This window comes from Mobula birostris, chromosome X (assembly GCF_030028105.1).
Source record: "Mobula birostris isolate sMobBir1 chromosome X, sMobBir1.hap1, whole genome shotgun sequence".
Classification (NCBI taxonomy): Eukaryota; Metazoa; Chordata; class Chondrichthyes; order Myliobatiformes; family Myliobatidae; genus Mobula; species Mobula birostris.
Window position 1 is genome coordinate 57299381 of NC_092402.1, and position 18170 is coordinate 57317550.

The following is an 18170-nucleotide window of genomic DNA, read 5'->3' on the forward strand; positions in this document are numbered from 1 at the left end:
TTTGGCACATCAGTAAAGTTAACACAAGACATCCTGTCTGTCATGAGCCCTGCCGGCCTCTGTGGCGTGCCACAGAGAATTGGGCTTCTAGGTTTCTCACGCACTTCTACTTACTAATTGTCTTAATGAGAGCCATTAAGCCTTGCGCTTTCTGTTTAATCTTGTCAAGTTAATTATGACTGGCATGGGTTTTCCACTTTCTATGATCATTTAAGGAAGACTCTTGTTTAGCACTCATCACAGTGTCCTTGTGTGGAGAATGATTTGTCTCGTGCTGTCTCTCAGTCATGCCACTGATGTTCTGTTGCAATTCCTGTGTATAACCTCGAGTTTCTGTCTTCATGTGGGAGTCTGTCGTTCCTCCACATCCGGGTTCTGCCGTTGCCAGCGCTCACGGTGACACCTATCTTTCAGCTGGACCTGGTACCCTACTTTCACAAAACTTTGGCTTAAGCCGCACGTTCCTTTGTTCCAACACTCTGTTGCAGAGCTCAAAAGCATTTTCATAATAATTATTTGAGACTGGGATTGAAAGTCTGAGTTTAACAACTTGGTTGGTTTCTTGTCAGGATACTCAAAGGAAGTCTTCCACCAACTTTGATTGTTCACGTCCTACTTCTAAATTATACATGTGCCAATTTGGCTTAAAGTGCCATGAAAATGGTTCAGCTCATCAAAATCAATCTCAAGATTAAGACCTTCAGCCAGATTCTCAATGGTGATCTCATTTTATCATCCAGAGAGAGAACGTTTCTTTACAAAACAGTTATCTTAATTATGGAATGTATGTTGACAATGCTTCATCTGCTTCTTAATTAGATATTTTTTCCCTCTTTGCTTGAAGGACTTTCTGTAAAGTAGTCTGATACATCTCCCAAAAGAACAGGTCATAATCTAGAACAAACACAGTTTGTGGTACAGTTGGCTCTCCGTGCAGGCGGCATACAGTATAACATTTCAACTTCTTAAGGTTCTGGTTTGAGGTGCCACTGGTGAAGCTCAGCGACTACTTATCGACAGCAAAGAAAACAACAAAATACCTTATTAATAACACTTTTTCTGGTAAATGTTCACTGCAAACAATAGCCTGTAACTGCCCTTTGGGAGTTGAGCTTTTGAACCACTTGTACGACCTGGCATATCGCAGCATGAACTGAAGTCTTGAAGGTGCAGTATGGTTGTGGCAATGATGGGCCAGATTGAGGCAGCAGGGCCCAGGCCCAAGAGCAGGGAATGAGCTAATGTTTGGTCATTGCTGGAGGATAGTTGGAGGTGATTTGATGCAGCAGAGCCCAGGTCCAAGAGCAAGGAACTGCTTAAGGTTTGGACAACTGAAGCACCGTGCCAGATTGAAAAGGTCAGAGTGTTGGGGCTAGAGGCAAGGGTCAGGCCAGTTCAGCCTGCTGCTCCGCGACACTTACTCGGCTCTGTGCTGAACTGAGGCTGTGGCCTGGTCCTGAATCAGATGCAGTGATGCCTGGCTTTGTTTCTGTGGACTCGCTTTTGTGAACTTCAGTTCTGAACGCTATTTGCTTACTTCCATTGTTTGCACGATTTGTTTTTTTTCTCTGCACATTAGGTGTTTGATGGTCTTCTTTTTCTTAAATGGGTTCTATTGGGTTTCTTTGTTCTGTGGCTGCCTGTAAGGAAACAAATCTCAAGGTTGTATATAGTATACATATTTTGATAATAAATGTACTTTAAACTTTATGAAATATTCCAGCAGGTTCCAAGAACGGTATTATTAGATTGAGAATGCATTTCCAAAGGTCCTTGTTGAATGTATCCATTGCAATCTTTGTACATTCTTCCTTCCACCAAGACATCGGCTTTAACACTGTAGGAAAGAAAAACAGCCACCTTGCTAGCTGCTTGCGTTTACAGATTTTGTGCTCAGTTTCTATAAAATGAACTGATAGGTTGAATGCTTATTTCAGGCAACTCGTCAAGTGAGATAAAGATGTGCAAATTGAAAATCATTATCAAAACGTTCCTGAGATTTGGAACTGAAACGTTCTCGGTGAGGTTTGCGGGTTATTTTCCATGTCAGAGATTATTTTCAGTTTTAGAACCTAGTAAAATCTTTAGAAACATGTTATTACCTCAGCCTCCACTGAAATAACTTTAAGTGATGAATCACACCTTCTTTATGCCTAATGTTGTCACAAGGTTTTGTTCTGTGTTGTGAGAAGAGAAACGATACTGCTTGAAATTTTTGCTCCTCCCATCTTTACAGATCCTGCATGCAGATGATGGATCTACACATTTAATGGGCAGTAGTTGGTGAAACAAGATTCATCTGCCCATAATTTGATCAATTTTGGAAGTCCAATTTTTATTCTTTGGATTGTAAGTGCCAAAGCAAATTCCAAGCACACCTCCATCAGAACTACTCAGTGGCAAGGGGACCTACCAAAACAAATTTGTGTACCCAGATTAGTGTAAAATTCTTGCAAACCAGAGTTGACTTTGGTTCCAGGGCAGAGTTAAGTATTATTGAATTTATAATACTATCAAAGTTGATCACATTCAAAGTCACAGTGCAATGAATATATGTACGAATGTCAATAAGAAGGTTCAGAAGTTTTTCTGAGTTCTTTTGCTTGCTGTAAGTGCGGTAATCATGCAAGCTTTTTGTTTAACTATTTTATGAGGGTTTCCCCACACACATTACATAAAAACTAAGGCAGCCAGTGACAGGTTGCAGTGCAGGCAGAAGGTTCTGTATTCATCCCACCAGTGCAGGAAGTCGAATACTAAAAGAGCAGTCCAAAACTCCCTTTTCAGGCAAGTCAATAAATCCTGCTACAGACACAAAGGATCTCAAGTGCACCCTTTCAGGAAAGGAAGCACGGGAGATCTTCCTGTCACTATATATTCCTCAACCAACATTGCCACAGCAAAAAGCGGTTATCAGGCCGTTTGTGGGATCTTGCTGTGCACAAATTGGCCCACCACGCTTTTTACATTAGAGCATTGACTCTGCATTGAAAGGAGGTCATGGAATGAGCTATGCACACAATGATAACCCTCTCTGCCTGGAGGCTGAAGGAGTTAACCATGGCTGCCTGTGGTGTCACTGACTGCACCCAAACTCTTGGGAAAGGAAGGAATCCCATTAACTTAGATAGTCCGATCTTGCTGGCTACCTTACAAAAACGCCAGGCTGCAGGTACTGCCCATTTCTGCACCAGACCAGCATATGTTGATGGGGCTCACTGGCTGTGATTGCACCTATTCTTTTGGCTATCTGGAAAGATTCCAGAAGATGAGATGGGACGGGGAAGAGGGGATGAGGTGGGAGGAAAATATGCCCTGGGTCGCCAGCACTCAGCATGTAACAGAACATGTAACAGAATACTGGAGCATAGCTGCATTGCTCATTTGAACTAACTGAGCAGGTGACAACATCCTACCAGTCATTAACACTGGCAACTGAAGACCTTTGTCTGTGCTTCCCTCACCCACCCCTGAAGGGGAGGGGGGGAGAGAGAGAGAGGGGGGGGGAAGAGAGGGGGGGGGAAGAGAGGGGGGGGGAAGAGAGGGGGGGGGAAGAGAGGGGGGGGGAAGAGAGGGGGGGGGGAAGAGAGGGGGGGGGGAAGAGAGGGGGGGGAAGAGGGGGGGGGAGAGGGGGGGGGAGAGGGGGGGGGAGAGGGGGGGGAGAGGGGGGGGAGAGGGGGGGGAGAGGGGGGAATGTGATGAAGTGACCAAGTTATTTTCATGAAGGGGTAGTAGTCTAAACCACATCTTCCTTTAGCTCTGCTTTCTGCCTTCTCTGTATTTTCTCTCTCCACCTCTCTCTCCACACCCTCTCCCTCACCTGTTCCTGTTCCAAAGTGACAGTGGCACGTATTTATCGCCAGAACATCCAAATCCGAACACGTATCTCATCTCTGCACACTTTTTGAGCACTTATGCTAATGTGGGTTGATTATTAACCCTGCTAAGTGCCAGTTTGGGTTGTCAACCACTGACTTTCTCAGCCATCGCATCTCCGCAGGAGGTGTCAAACCTACCCCCCATCAAAAGCAGCCACTATTATGGATCTCCCACCACCCCACACTAGTGAAAAACTACAGGAGTTTTTAGGCATGGTGAATTTCTATCATCACTTCATTCAGCAAGCTGCTAAACTTATGCTTCTCTTGTATAGTGTGCTTAAAGGCAATACCCCTAATCACATGCTTGACTGGTCAGCAGACATGGCCAGGGCACTTAATGATACCAGACAAACTCTTTCCAACATATCAAGGGGAAATATAATGCCGTGGCTGATTGGCTCTCACAGCCAGCCATTGAGGTTGACTATGCCGCCAGCATGGCAGCCAACCACGCTACTGACCGAGAGAAGTGCAGTTTGTGTGGAGTGCCAGCGGGAAAAAAAAACCGTCATGTTCAGGTACCATTGGCGCCTTTTGAGGTCCCTGAGTGACGATCTGACCATGTCAATGTGGACCATGTTGGTCCTCTTCCCTCCTCCCACAGTTCCACGCACCTCCTTACCATGGTGGGCCGTACCAGAGGTCAACCCTCTAGCACCGACAATGGCTGAAGATGTGGCGCGGGTGTTCATCAGCACCTGTGTTGCTCAGTTTGGCACCCCACCTGATATTTCCTCTGACCGCAGTCCCCAATTCATTTCAGACCTCTGGGCTGCGAGGCCTATGTGAGTGGTTTCACCACTCCTTAAAGGCTGCTCTGAGGGCTTCCTGGACCGATGAGTGTTGGCATGATCATCTCCCATGCGTCCCACTGGGGCTCAGAACAGCTCCAAAAGAGGACCTACAGTCGTCCGTGGCAAAGTTGGGATATGGGTAGTCGTTACTAGTGCCAGGTAATTTCATTCCTGATGCCACGACTGCCTGGCTGGCCTCTCAACAGTGTTCCACCCTCCTCAGTAAATTCAGTTCCTTTTCACCTATTCCTACCTCCCATTGTGGCATACAGCCTCTTGGGTTCCAGCTGACCGACATTCCGGCTCATTTGTCTTCGTCCGCTGTGATGCACACCAACATCCCCTTAAGCCCCCTTACAATGGCCCCATCTGCAGTTTGGAACAGGGAGAAAAGACTTTTATCATAGATAAGAGGGGTAAACTTGAACATATTTCGGTAGATCACCTTAAACCGGCCTGCCAAGATCTGGAGTATTCCACTACCATGCCCCTGGCATCACAACATGACAATGAGTGTGTCAACACACCTCTAGACGAGCCAGAGGCACCTGCTGTTCCTCCATCCACGGTTCCAGACCGGCTCATCTGAGCTCCTGACAGGCTCGCAATGCCAGTTTTAATGAATTCGGGGTGGGGGGGGGGCTGTGTAATGTAAATACATAAAGTACTTTTACCCTGCTATATGTTCAGTGTTCGGAGTACAATCAATGAATTGTTATGGCTTTTCTTAAACATAAAATGCCTGACATCGCTTTATTTGTGAAAACTTACACCTCTACCACTCAATAACTGCACAATAGTATTTTCTCTTCTCAGTCCATCAAGTTAAATGCAGAGGCCTTCAATAACAGTTCGTCCTTATTTGGTCACTGGTGACCAATTAGCAACACCCCTCTATTCAAAAATCACAAAGCTGGGAAAATTTACTTTTAGGAAATCTTTACTGGTGCATTAAAATGTGCCTTGTACAGTTCCCAAGCCAACCAACCTGTCCAAGGAGCTCAAGGTGGCCACGTCTTTGCCACAGGAAACCATGGGAACTGGTGTTGGGTGGGGGAAAATAACGTGTCTTTATTGCATCAGCTGTGTGTGACCGACGGTCAACTGCCAACATCCCCGCCAGTCCTCCTCGCAAGTCAAGTTCCTCATCCTACACAACAGCAAGACCAGGCTCATTACTTAAGCAGAGAGCACAGGGTACCTGTGCTGTGCATGGATTTCTAAGACTGCAGTAAGCTCTGAGAGACCCATAAATTATGTAACAAATACGCACAGTGTTGCAAATTCAGACAGGCAGATGCAGGAGCAACAAATATGCTGGTGTCTCAGTTTATGCCCTTTCATTTGTCTCCTCATTGACTTGCTGTAAGGCTTGCTCCTTGCTTTACTATGAGTTAAAAACAATGCTCATATGTTATGCATTAGAGCACCAGGCTCCACCGGTAAGTCAGAGTACTGCAGTGCACATATTGGTGACATTACCACGTGCACAAACAAAGCCACTAAAACAACCACTGAGTCTGGAAGGACTTGGTCCAATTTTGGGATGACAGGAAATGGGGGCAATTGCATTAAAATAACTGCGACAGAGTCTTCCTGAATTATTTGTACATCAAAATGGGCACTATAATCTCCAATTTCAAGCCTTTCAATCTCCAATGCCTAGTATCAGAGGACATGATTACAGGAGTCTGAGAGATAATGGTATCACTATGTCCTGATAGGTTGATTCATAGGAAGCCACTGTACCCCTTTGAGGGGAAATTAAGCAGACTGAACTGATTCCTTCCAAAACTGAGGAGATTAAGATATGATTTCATTGAAAGGTTCAAAAATTTTATGAGACTAGACAAGGTCAAGATGTCTCCCCGGCTGGTGTATACTAAACCATGGGTCACATCAAAATTAGAGTTGGCCAAGCAGATCAAGAACAGGAAGAAATTGCTTCACCCAGAGGGTGGTGATTCTTTGGAATTCTTTCTCCCAGAGGGTTGTGAAGATTCAGTCACTGACTGTATTCAGGACCAATTTCTTTTGGATATTCAGAGAATCAAGGGATGGGGACACCAGGAAGTGTAGATGCTAGAATCTGGAGCAATAAACAATCTGCTGGAGGAACTCAATGGGTTGGGCAGTATCTGTAAGGAAATAGACGGTCGACATTTCAGGATAAGATTCTTCATTGGGACTGTAAGAGTGGAGGGAGATAGCCAGTATAAACATGTGAGGGGAAGGGGTGGACCCAGGTGAGGAGGGTGATTGGAAGATGGAGGAGGGAAGAGGGGAGATAGTGACAGAGGCTGGGAGGTGAGAGATGGAGGTGACAAAGGGCTGCAGATGGTGGGATCTGATTGGAGAGGAAGGTGGAGCATGGAATCGAATAATGGAGGTGGGGAGGGCAGATGGGAACAGTGGGGGGAGTGTGTGGGTGATGGGCAGATGAAGTGGGTGAGGGAGGGGAAGGAAACAGGGTGATGGAGGGCAGGGTGGAACTTGGTAGATCAGGAGGAGAGAGTAAAGGGATAGGGAAGGAGCATGGAGGATAGCTGAAATTGAAGAATTCAATGCTCATGCCTCTATTTTTGTCAGTACTAAAGCGTCCTCCCAAAGAAATGGCTTCTTCTTTGTGCTAATTCTTTCTGTAACTCTTGAGAAAACTCAATTTTGATCAAAACCTGAATGCTACTTCCAATATCCAAGAAGTGATCCTTCTCTAGTCTCCAAATTCTATCAGTCCTGTTTTCATTGCTCCCTTTCTCCCTTTGTGCTGTTAGTCATAGACATATAGAGCACAGAAACAGGCCCTTCAGCCCAAACAGTCTGAGCTGAGGAAGAAAGCAGAGCTCCTGGGGGAAACACGCATGGTCACACACAAAGTCAGTGTTGGACTTGGTTGGGTACAGCTGTGAGGTGGCAGCTATACCAGCTGTGCCATCCTAAGAATCAATGTCTCCTTAATTACACACAAAGAATTGTTTTGTATTTACAACAAGAACCAAGCCATTTGGTCTGTGTTGATATTAACAGTCCACTAAGGCCAGCTCTCTGTTCATTAACCTCCATTAATAGATCTTTGTCCCAAGTTAAAAACAAGCTATATCCCTCTGCCTCTGTCTCCCTTCTTCCTTGAAACATCAAAACTTTGGAAACTCTTGCTTCTTTCAATCCTCCTTCACACAGTTGCAATGCACAGTTTTAAAAATCCATGCAGTACCACCCATCCACAAATGACCTCAGTGGCCCTCCTTAATTCTTGTCACGAGCTCCTTCTCTTTCTGAGGCCACTGTTCAACTCCAAAAACAAAGAAACAAAGAACAAGTGACTGAGGTCACCCACTTTGAACAAAGAATTAATGTACTGTGCACTCTGTACACTGTAAATCCACAGAGATCACCATCATTGAAATCAGAGGCAGCAGTGCCTTCAAGCAATAACACCATGCAGATTCTATATTTTGAAGAGTGTTGACTGAAGTGTTCTCCAAAATACTCCTTTTAAAAAAATTCCTCTCCCTCTTGCCATGACGATTGGCGATTTGGGCTCATCACGTGACACTTTGTGAAGAACAAGACCAGATTCCTTGCAATCTGTCATTTTGCCAATTGCAGAATGTTGTGTTTCAGTTTCAAGTTTTAAGAGACCTCAGCTTGCCCACGCTTCTTCGTCTAACCACTAATAACACAATGACAGTGAAGGATTACTTTAGCTCAATAATCCAGTTCATTAACTGAATGATCTCATCTTTGTACAAACTAGTCTCAACTAGTCGGGAGGAGAAGATGGCGGCGTGACGCAGCGTGCAACAGCCACTCTGGTGAATGATATCTGTTATCTGTCAAGTAGGGTGCTGTGCACAATCCTGATTTGATGGAGACAGATGTGAGAGCACGGAGGAACATCTGGTGAAACTCCTGAAATGCCTGTTTCGTTGCCGCTGCTACTGTGTGATCCAGAATCTCCAGAGGGGAAGGCCCTGAGTCCTCGGCTTTGCTTGTTGCTCGGCAGCTGGGGCGGGGTTGAAGCGCTCGGCAGAGATGGTGCTCAGTGCTCAGTGTCGGAGGCTCAAAGTTTTTGGATGGACTCAGAGTCGGCTGTGGTCAGGTGCTTCCAATGCATCAGCAAGTTTGCAGTGCTTGGAGGTTCACGGCAGGGAGAGTTTCTCCCTTCTACCGTCTGCGTGAGATGATGGGGCTATCGGGACTTGAGACTTTTTTTTTACCGTGCCCATGGTCTGCTCCTTATCAAATTACGGTATTGCTTTGCACTGTTGTAACTATACGCCATAATTATGTGGTTTTGTCAGTTTTAGTCTCGGTTTGTCCTGTGTTTCTGTGATATCTTTCTGGAGGAACATTGTATCATTTTTTAATGCATGCATTTCTAAATGACAATAAACGAGGACTGAGTGTCCTCATAATCTGAAAAAAAACTATAATTACCAGGAAGAGGTGCAGACATCATGAGATAGCAGCAACAATAGGCTATTTGACCACTTCGCTTCATGGCTGACCCTGTGACTTATCCACTTTTCTGTACAATCTCTGTATCCCTTGATTCCCCTGAAGACTAAAAATCCACCTAAGTCTTCAAAACACTCCACCTCCATGGCTCTCTGAGGTAGAAAATTCTGAAGACCACAACCCCCTGAGCAACTAATTCAGTGAAAAAACAGCCAGTTGCTTATCCTGAGGCAATGATCCTTGGCTAGTCTGAGCTAACAGTCATACGCATCCACCCTGTCAAACCACCTCAGCATCTTATCCACAGTTTCCTTGCTCCCGGAAAACTGTTTCCCCTTGAGGGAATGTCACATGTACGCAGAAGCAGGTTTACTCTATTCGAAGAAAATGAAGATTGCAGGAGGGAGGGAGAGGGGAAGATTCAAGCAGGGAATATCTGAGCCAGAAAACTTGCCTATTTATAGAAAAGTAATTAACATTCAAATTATAAGTCTCAGACGGAATATTTCAATCATGCACTATATTGAGGTGTAGATTGGATATGATTCCAGTGACATCACTGCATGTTCTTACCCCCACAATGCCATCTGTTTTCAGATACATCATCTCAGATGTACTTCGAGAGAAGCTGGCCTTTTCATTAATGTGTAAATCAGCCAGCAAGTTCAGGGGAACAGGCAGAATCCGGGATTTTTTTTGTTCTCCAGGACGTGGTTAACCACCCTTTCATATCCACTGCAACTGGCCCTCGGCCATACTGCTATTCTGAAGAACTTGCTGGATTTACACCAATTAAACTCACCACATAAATTTCAATCTGGTAATTAAGAAGAAAGGTGGTAACTATCAGTGCAATGCCAGTCAACTTTTCTAACCCAGACAGGGGACAACTGAAACCACTCAGTCTCATTCTTACATGTAGTAAATAGTTGTTAAAGATTCAAAAGTATTCAGATATTTTTAAAAAAGAGACTTTTATTATCTTGTCTGTTCTCTTTCTCCCTTTCTTCTGCTTCAATATTACCTTTCTTTCAATTTTCTTTTTGTGTCTGATTTGATGAATCCTCTCTTTCCTTCCCTATCCTTTCATAAATCTCATTGGTTAAGGAGATAGATTGTTGGACCAACTGTACCAGCTCACACATACACAGTAACCTCCACAAGTTAATCTGATGAGTCTTCCACTTACAGCACACAAGTACTATCATATCAGAAATATTAGCCCATTTTACTCTGGGTTAAATCATAAGAGTCATACAGCATGGAAACAGACCCTCTGGTTCACTGACTCTGTGACAACCTTCAACAACCCATTTACACTGATCCCATTTTATTCTCCCCACAGTAACTCCCTCCAGATTCTATCCCTCATTTACACACCAGGGGCAATCCAGTCCCTAATTAATCCTTTCCTCCACCATCTGTAAGGAGTTTGCACATTCGCCCTGTGATGCGTGGGTTTCCTCTGGGTGCTCTAGTTTCCTCCCACAGTCTAAAGACAAACCGGTTGGTACATTAATTGGACCTTATAAATTGTCCCGTGATTAGGCTAGGGTTAAGTCAGGGATTGCTGGGCCACGCGGCCTAAAGGGCCAGAACAGCCTATTGCATGCGATGTCTCAATAAATAAATCTTCGGAATGTGGGAATAAAATAGAGGAAGCCCCTGTGGTCATGAGGAGAACACGCAAATTCCATCAGTGGGGGTCGAGATTGAACCCGGATCTATTAAATTTACATAAAGGGCATTTTAGGACCTGACAAAGGAGAAACATGCAGCTTTCACAAAGTGACTTTCGTCTCTGTTTTCCATCTTGAAAACTTCACTGGGAGGGTAAAGTTAGAAATTGTGAACAAGTACAGCCTTAACAACTTGAAGTTTTAAAGAAAACAAACATGAGAAAGTCTGCAGATGCTGGAAATCCAAGCAACACACACAAAATGCTGGAGGAACTCAGCAGACGAGGCAGCATATAGGGAGAAGAGTAAATAGTCAACGTTCCGGGCCGAGACCCTTCATCATCCAGTCCTGATGAAGGGTCTCAGCCTGAAATGTCGACTGTTTTACTCTTTTCCACAGATGCTGCTTGGCCTGCTGAGATCCTCCAGCATTTTGTGTGATTTATTTTAAAGACTTCATTTTAATAATTTGAAATGGTGTGGATATAATATTCTAGCTCACAATCATTTTAATCATTTTAATATTTGTGCTCTTACCCCAATACACCGATTCAAGTAATTCCAAGCTTATTTTCATTGTTTCACTGGCAGTGAATCACAGGCGTTGAGACCGTGAATTGTCCTGTGGTTAGTGATTAACATTATTATGACAGAATTTATTAAAATTGTGTGGGTTGAGAGAGGTGGTTCACCAATTATACAATGAATATTAGATCTTATTCGCTAACCATCGAAAGAGGCCGCAGAGGGTCATAGTCTCTGCTATCTCCATCACAGGCAAAAGGCTCCCCACCATCAAGGTCATATTCAAAAGGCAGGGCCTCAAGATGGCAGCATCTATCATTAAGGACCCTCACCATCTGAGATATGCCTTCTTCTTATTACTACAGTGCATGAACACTGCCTCACTATTCCCCTTTTGCACTATTTATTTTTTATCGTAATTTATCGTAATTCTTTATGTCTTGCACTGTACTGCTGTCGCAGAACAACAAATTTAAAGATATATGTTAGGAGTAATAAAGCTGATTCTGACTCTGACTACCTCCAATGCCCAACTTTCAATGAGTGGCACGTGAGTGTAGTGGTCAGCATAACGCTTTACAGTGCCAGCGATCCGGGTTCAATTCCTGCCGCTGCCTGTAAGGAGTTTGTACGTTCTCCCCGTGACCGTGTGGGTTTCCTCCGGGTGCTCTGGTTTCCTCCCACAGTCTAAAGACGTACTAGCCGGTAGGTTAATTGGTCTTTGTAAATTGTCCTGTGATTAGGTTAGGATTAAATTGGGGGGATTGCTGGCCAGTGTGTCTCGAAGGGCTGGAAGGGTCTATTCTGTGTTGTATCTCAATAAAATAAGAAATAAAATAAAAACTTAGTTACATGAATAAATTCCATTTCCATATTTCTTATTTATATTGCTCAATATAAAGAAACCATAATAACCCAGCAATCGACAAGATGCAGTTCTACTGGAGTGCATGCCTTCTACACCCCTTGTACAATTTGCCTGGGCCACTTAATCACCTGCTATGGACCAGTCTACCAATAGTCAAGTCAAGTTAAGTCGTCATTTTCTACTGTCATTTCAACCATAACTGCTGGTACAGTACACAGTAAAAATGAGACAACGTTTTTCAGGACCATGGTGCTACATGAAACAATACAAAAACTACACTGAACTATGTAAAACAACACAAAAACTACACGAGACTACAGACCTACCCAGGACTGCATAAAGTGCACAAAACAGCGCAGGCATTACAATAAATAATAAACAAGACAATAGGCACAGTAGAGGGCAGTAGGTTGGTGTCAGTCCAGGCTCTGGGTATTGAGGAGTCTGATGGCTTGGGGGAAGAAAATACTATCTGATCTAAAGGTGCAAGACTCAAACACATATTTTTCCAACAATTCATCTGTACAGATGGCACCTCTGGTGGCATAGAGACATTGTGTTCTTGAAACTAAATCCTCATCTTGCAAATGCACTTGTCCCAATAACTTTCAGTGCAATTTCCAACAAGGTAGTTACCTTTTATTTAGAGAATGAATTAATTTGCATATAGTCAATTTTGATTATGTGTTTCACTGCACTTAATGAATCCTAACTCCCAATTCCATTCCATCTACTTATCACATTCTCTGTTCTTTCAGCTTTAACCACTTCATGATCAGTCTCCTCCCCAATATTCTCCCCATTTTGTAAGCACTGAAGTGAAATCCATGGTGGGGAGCACTGCTATTTTCCACATTCTTAACTAGCTACCTGCCCGATCTTTCTTCCGCACCACCCCCACCCCCAAGTCCTCGTCCCTTACTTTTTTTGGTCACTTCCCAAAGTCTTCCCAAATTTTCCTCATATTCCTGTATTTATTTTTATCGCAGCAATAAATTCCATGCACCCCTTGTTCAAATGTTTGCACATTTCTAACCCCTTATATATAATCAGCATCTTGACAGGTGAATGTGTTTTTGTCCCAACATTGAGAGTTAATCTAATTCTTTGTTATCCCTTTCTTAATCAAAATCCCCACTTTCTTTTCACTTCACCTCTCCTACCTCGTATTTCACGTTTCTAACATCCGCTCTGGTCCAGCCTAGTGCCCTTGGTTTTGTATGTGGTCCTCAGACCTTCTCTCTTGGTCACTGCTCCCAAAGAAACCACTCACTGCTCAGGACTCCTGACTCCTCTGACAATCCCATTGCCTCGATAAAATGAACACTCTGTTTGAGGAGGTCCCCAATGCTCCCCACTCCCTCTTCTCCTTTACTGCTCATTTTGCCCTCTGAATATTATTGTAAACTGATAGAGAATGTAGAATACAGAACAGTACAGCACAGGAATAAGCCTTTTGGCCCACAATGCTGTGCCAAACAAAAGGGGATATACTGGTGGCCTTGATCTTGGGCCATTCACAGGCCCAGGCGGCAGGCAGTTGAGGGCTCTACCCCTCCTCCAGGGTTATGTTTGTGCCCAAGTGTTCTTGGTGAGGGAGCATGCAGTCTCTATGGGCACAATGGGGGGATTTCCGAGAACAATAGGCCTCCCAGAGAGTTGAGTGATTTGTAGATGATAGCAACCATATTTTATTTTGAAATTGCAAACAGTATTGTAAATCCCTGATTATTATGTGTATTTTGTGAGTGAATAAACTTTTGTAGTTCTGTAAAAAAAAATTAATCAATATCTCTTCTGCCTGCCCGTTGCCTACTTCCCTCTATTCTTTACCTGTCCATGTACCTGCCAAAATGCCTCATAAACGTTGCCATCGTACCAGCTTCTACCACTTCCATGACAGACCGTTCCGGGCACCTACCACTCTCTGTGTTTAAAAAAAAGTACCCCATGAATCCCCTTTAAACTTCACCCTCTCACCTTAAACCTATGCACTCTCGTATTTTATGTGTCCAGCCTGGAGGAAAGAAATTGACTGTCTACCCTATTTTTGCCTGTCACAAGATTATAAACTTCTATCAGGTTTCCCCAGAGCCTCTGATGCTCCAGCGAAAACGAGCCAAGTTTTTCCCAATCTCTCCTTATAGCTCATACCCTCTAATCCAGGCAGCATCCTGGTGAACCTCTTCTGCAGCCTCTCCATAAGCCTCCATACACTTCCTAGAATGGGGCAGCCAGCCCTGCGCACAATACTCCTCTCCTCTCCTATCAGATTCCTTCTTATTTATCCAGAGATACAGCACGAACAGGTCCTTCCAGCCCCAACAAGCTGCATCGCCCAGCAACCCATCTATTTAACCCTAGCCTAATCAGAGGACAATTTTACAATGACCAATTAATGTACTAACTAGTAGGTCTTTGGACTGTGGGAGGAAGCTGTTACACCTGGTGGAAATCCATGCGTTCACTGAGAGAACGTACAAACTCCTTACAGATGGCACCAGAACTGAACTCCAAACTCTGACACCCTGAGGTGGCATCCTTTACCTTGTCCACCTATCACCTTCCAGCTTCTCATCATCCTCCCTCCCCACCCACCTACCTTCTCATTCACCTGGCTTCAGCCATCACCACCTTCCAGCTTGTACTCCTTCCACTCCCCCACCTTTTATTCTGGCTTCTTCCCCCTTCCTTTCCAGTCCTGATGAAGGGTTTTGGCTCGAAACGTCGACTCTTTATTCCTCCCCATAAAAGCTGCCTGACCTGCTGGGTTCCTCCAGCATTTTGTGTGCGTTACTCTGGATATCCAGCATCTGTAGAATTTCTTATGTTTAGATCTGGTACTGTCTAGTTCTTAGTGTCATTCCCAATTCCCCCCTCCCCAATCAAACACATATTCAATAAGCAATATAGCTGACTCCCTGGCCGGCAGAGTTCCTGAGCCCCACACTGCTCTGGTGAAAACTCTTCTACGATCCCATGGTCTGAATGGTGGGTGTTAAACCAGCTCCTCAAACTGCTCAGAGGTGATCAAAAGAAATATACTGAAAAGTGAACATAAAACCAGAAGAACATTGTATCTGAGACCATATTCTACCTCACAGCAAGTCCGATCCATCCACCACCACAGTGAGCACTGGCCGGCATTGGCTCCTGGTCAGGGAACACCTCACATCCAATATCCACATGCTTGTTTTCAAGTCGCACAACAATCTCACTGTCCCTAGTTCTGCAACCAGACCCATAACACTTTGAGATAGCTGCACTCCTCCACTTGTAATTGCACCACCACTGACACAAGAACACAAGGTTCCTCCAGCCTGTCCTGACTCTCATTATGACCATGTTCTCCGTATTATTTATTTATTTTTAATTATTATTTGCTTTTATTGTATTTGCACAACTTGTCTTCTTTTGCACATTGGTTGTTTGTCAGTCTTTGTGTGTAGTTTTTCATTTATTCTATTGTATTTCTTTGTTCTACTGTGAATGCCTGCTAGAAAATGAATCTCAGGGTAGTATATGGTGACATCTACGTACTTTGATAATAAATTCATTCTGAACTTTGATCAAGGCTGGTGTACCCCCCCCCCCCGGCCTCAATTCCTCTTCAGTGCCAGTTCTACATAACCCATAATCACCAATCTTTGAAAAATTTATCTACCTCCATCTTAAACATATCTAATGATCTGCACCCTGGGGTAGAGAATGCCAGAGTTTCTCCACCTCTTGTGAGATGAAATCTCTCCACACCTGCATCTTAAGTGATCACCCGCTAATCCTATAACTACTTCCCCTCATTCAGGACTTTCCCACTATTGGGAACATATCAGCATTTACCTTGCCTTGAAGACACAAAAGATTACAGATGCTGGAATCTGGAGGGAAAAAAAAACAAATTGTGGAAGAACTCAATGGGTCAGACAGTATCCGTGGAAGGAAATGAACAATCAGGGTTTCAGGTCGAGAACTTTCTATCTTGGATTCTTTTGTGTCTCATACAAAATACTGGAGGATCTCAGCAGGTCCAGCAGCATTTATGGAAAGGAATAAACAGTTGACATTTCATCATCTTGGCCGAAAACATTCCCCGTTTATTCCTTTTCATAGATGCTGCCTGACCTGCTGTGTTCCTTCTGCATTTTGTGTGTGTTACTCTGGACTTCCAGCATCTGTAGAATCTCTTGTATTTATCTTTTGTATCTCAGTAAGGTCACCAGTAATTCTTCTAGACTCTGATATAGTCCCTACCTGTTTAGCCTTCCTTGATAGGACAACCCTCTCATCTGAGGAAGTAGCTTTCCCTTTCATCTGTTCCTCTGCTCCCTTCGAAGACACTTGTTTAACCATCTCCTCCCTCCAGCCTTCACCTGTTTCTGAAACCTCCTCACCCAGGGTCGAGTTTTGTTCCCTGAAGTATCTTGGGACTTCGAATGCGTTATGTAAATACAAGTTGCTGATCTTATGTTTCCGGAAGCTGTTTACTGTGTGCGGCTCTGCCTAATGCTGCATTCCGGAAAAATTAGAGTTTAACAAAAATCACAAGCAGCTCCTTAACTTGCCATCCTCAATGTGCATCCACCATGCTGATATGCTCATGTGATATTACTGCAGAATACACAGTGCCCCCTCAAAACAAAATGACTCGTTACGAATTTTAATATTGACAAACCAGAGTTGTGCATGGATTTAGAATGATCGCCGTCCTTACTACTGGACATGAGCAATAAATACGCGGCGCTGGGGCGACTGCAGTCCGAACCACCAAGGCTTTGCAGAAACCCACACTGCAATCTCACAGCATATCAGAGAGAGAGTTACTAAAAAAAAAAGATGCATTTCAGCTGCAATGGGATAAAGACTGCGGCCCATTTGCACTCACCTCTCAAACAACACTGAATGAAATATCCAAGGACGGGATTTCGTCTTTCTCTGCTTTTAATGGTTGCCAAGCTACAAAATAAAACAAACCAGTCGTATGTGTTGTTAATTCTACTATCCCACATACAAATCCTTTATGGCTGAGTTGAGAAAAAAAAATAGAAGAGAACGTAGAGGGAAGCCGTTTCCAAAGCTTCTTTTCCCTGGGATCACTCAAGGATTCCGCTAGAGTGAACGGTTTGATGTAAACGGATTTTACCACCTTTCCTGATTGAATGACATTTGACAGATTGCGTTTTCGGAAAAAAAATCGAAAGAAACACAGTTTCTGCTTGCAGTCAGCTGGGAAATATAACAGCTCAGGCCAAATGGGCTCCTTCTTACCTGTTATGCATCTGAATGCATGGTTTATCCCACTCGTTAAATGAACGGATGCATTCCGCATTCTGATTTCTCCGCAGCTTTGCCGGTCACTGCTGGTGTGGTGGTTGCCTAGACCCGGAATCCACTCCCTCCAGCGGGACGCTCGCGGAATAGCAGAGAAACCAGGGGGAGGAGAACTGAATCTGTCCTCACCGCCCAATAACACACGAGCGGGAAAAGCGAAAACCTCTATTAATTACGCTAAGCCTTCATCATTAGTGAATAACTTTAAAGCCTTACAAAGAAGCAATTTACACCAACTGTTTACAGTGAAAGGAAACAGAGAACGCAGGCGGGGAGAATTGGTAAACGAGTTGCAGGTCAGGTGGGAATGATTTGGGGTGCAAGCACAGGAGATTCTGCAGATGCTAGATTTGCAGATTCTCTTCTCAGAGCGACACGCCCAAAATACTGGAGGAGCTGAGCACGTCAGGCAGCATCTACGGAGAGAAATAAACTCTCCATGCCCTGATCAAGAGTCTCAGCCTGAAACGTGGACTCTTTTTGTCTTTCCATAGCCGCTGCCCGATCCGCTGAGTTCCTCTGGCATTTCGTGTATGTCGCTTTTGGGTGTGAGTTGTGACTAAATGATGGTGCAGCTGTAGATAAATGCAGGTGTGATTTTCAGAAACCCCTTGCCCTAATACAGGAGAAGGAA

At 44.2% G+C, this 18170-nt stretch overlaps 1 protein-coding gene across 3 annotated transcripts in view; it reads right to left on the bottom strand.

The window, feature by feature from the left end:
• The window catches only part of LOC140191570 (beta-1,4 N-acetylgalactosaminyltransferase 1-like), a 115875-nt gene extending 98322 nt beyond the window's left edge, over positions 1–17553 (bottom strand). For 2 of the 3 annotated variants that reach the window (XM_072249083.1, XM_072249081.1), the window contains exon 1: positions 17474–17553. In XM_072249083.1, the coding sequence (XP_072105184.1) occupies positions 17474–17484 (11 nt within the window). In that variant the 5' untranslated portion in view covers positions 17485–17553. Of the gene's footprint in view, positions 1–4928; positions 4940–17473 lie in introns of those variants that run through there. The other variant, XM_072249082.1, reaches the window with a different exon arrangement.
• Positions 17554–18170: the final 617 nt, after the last annotated feature.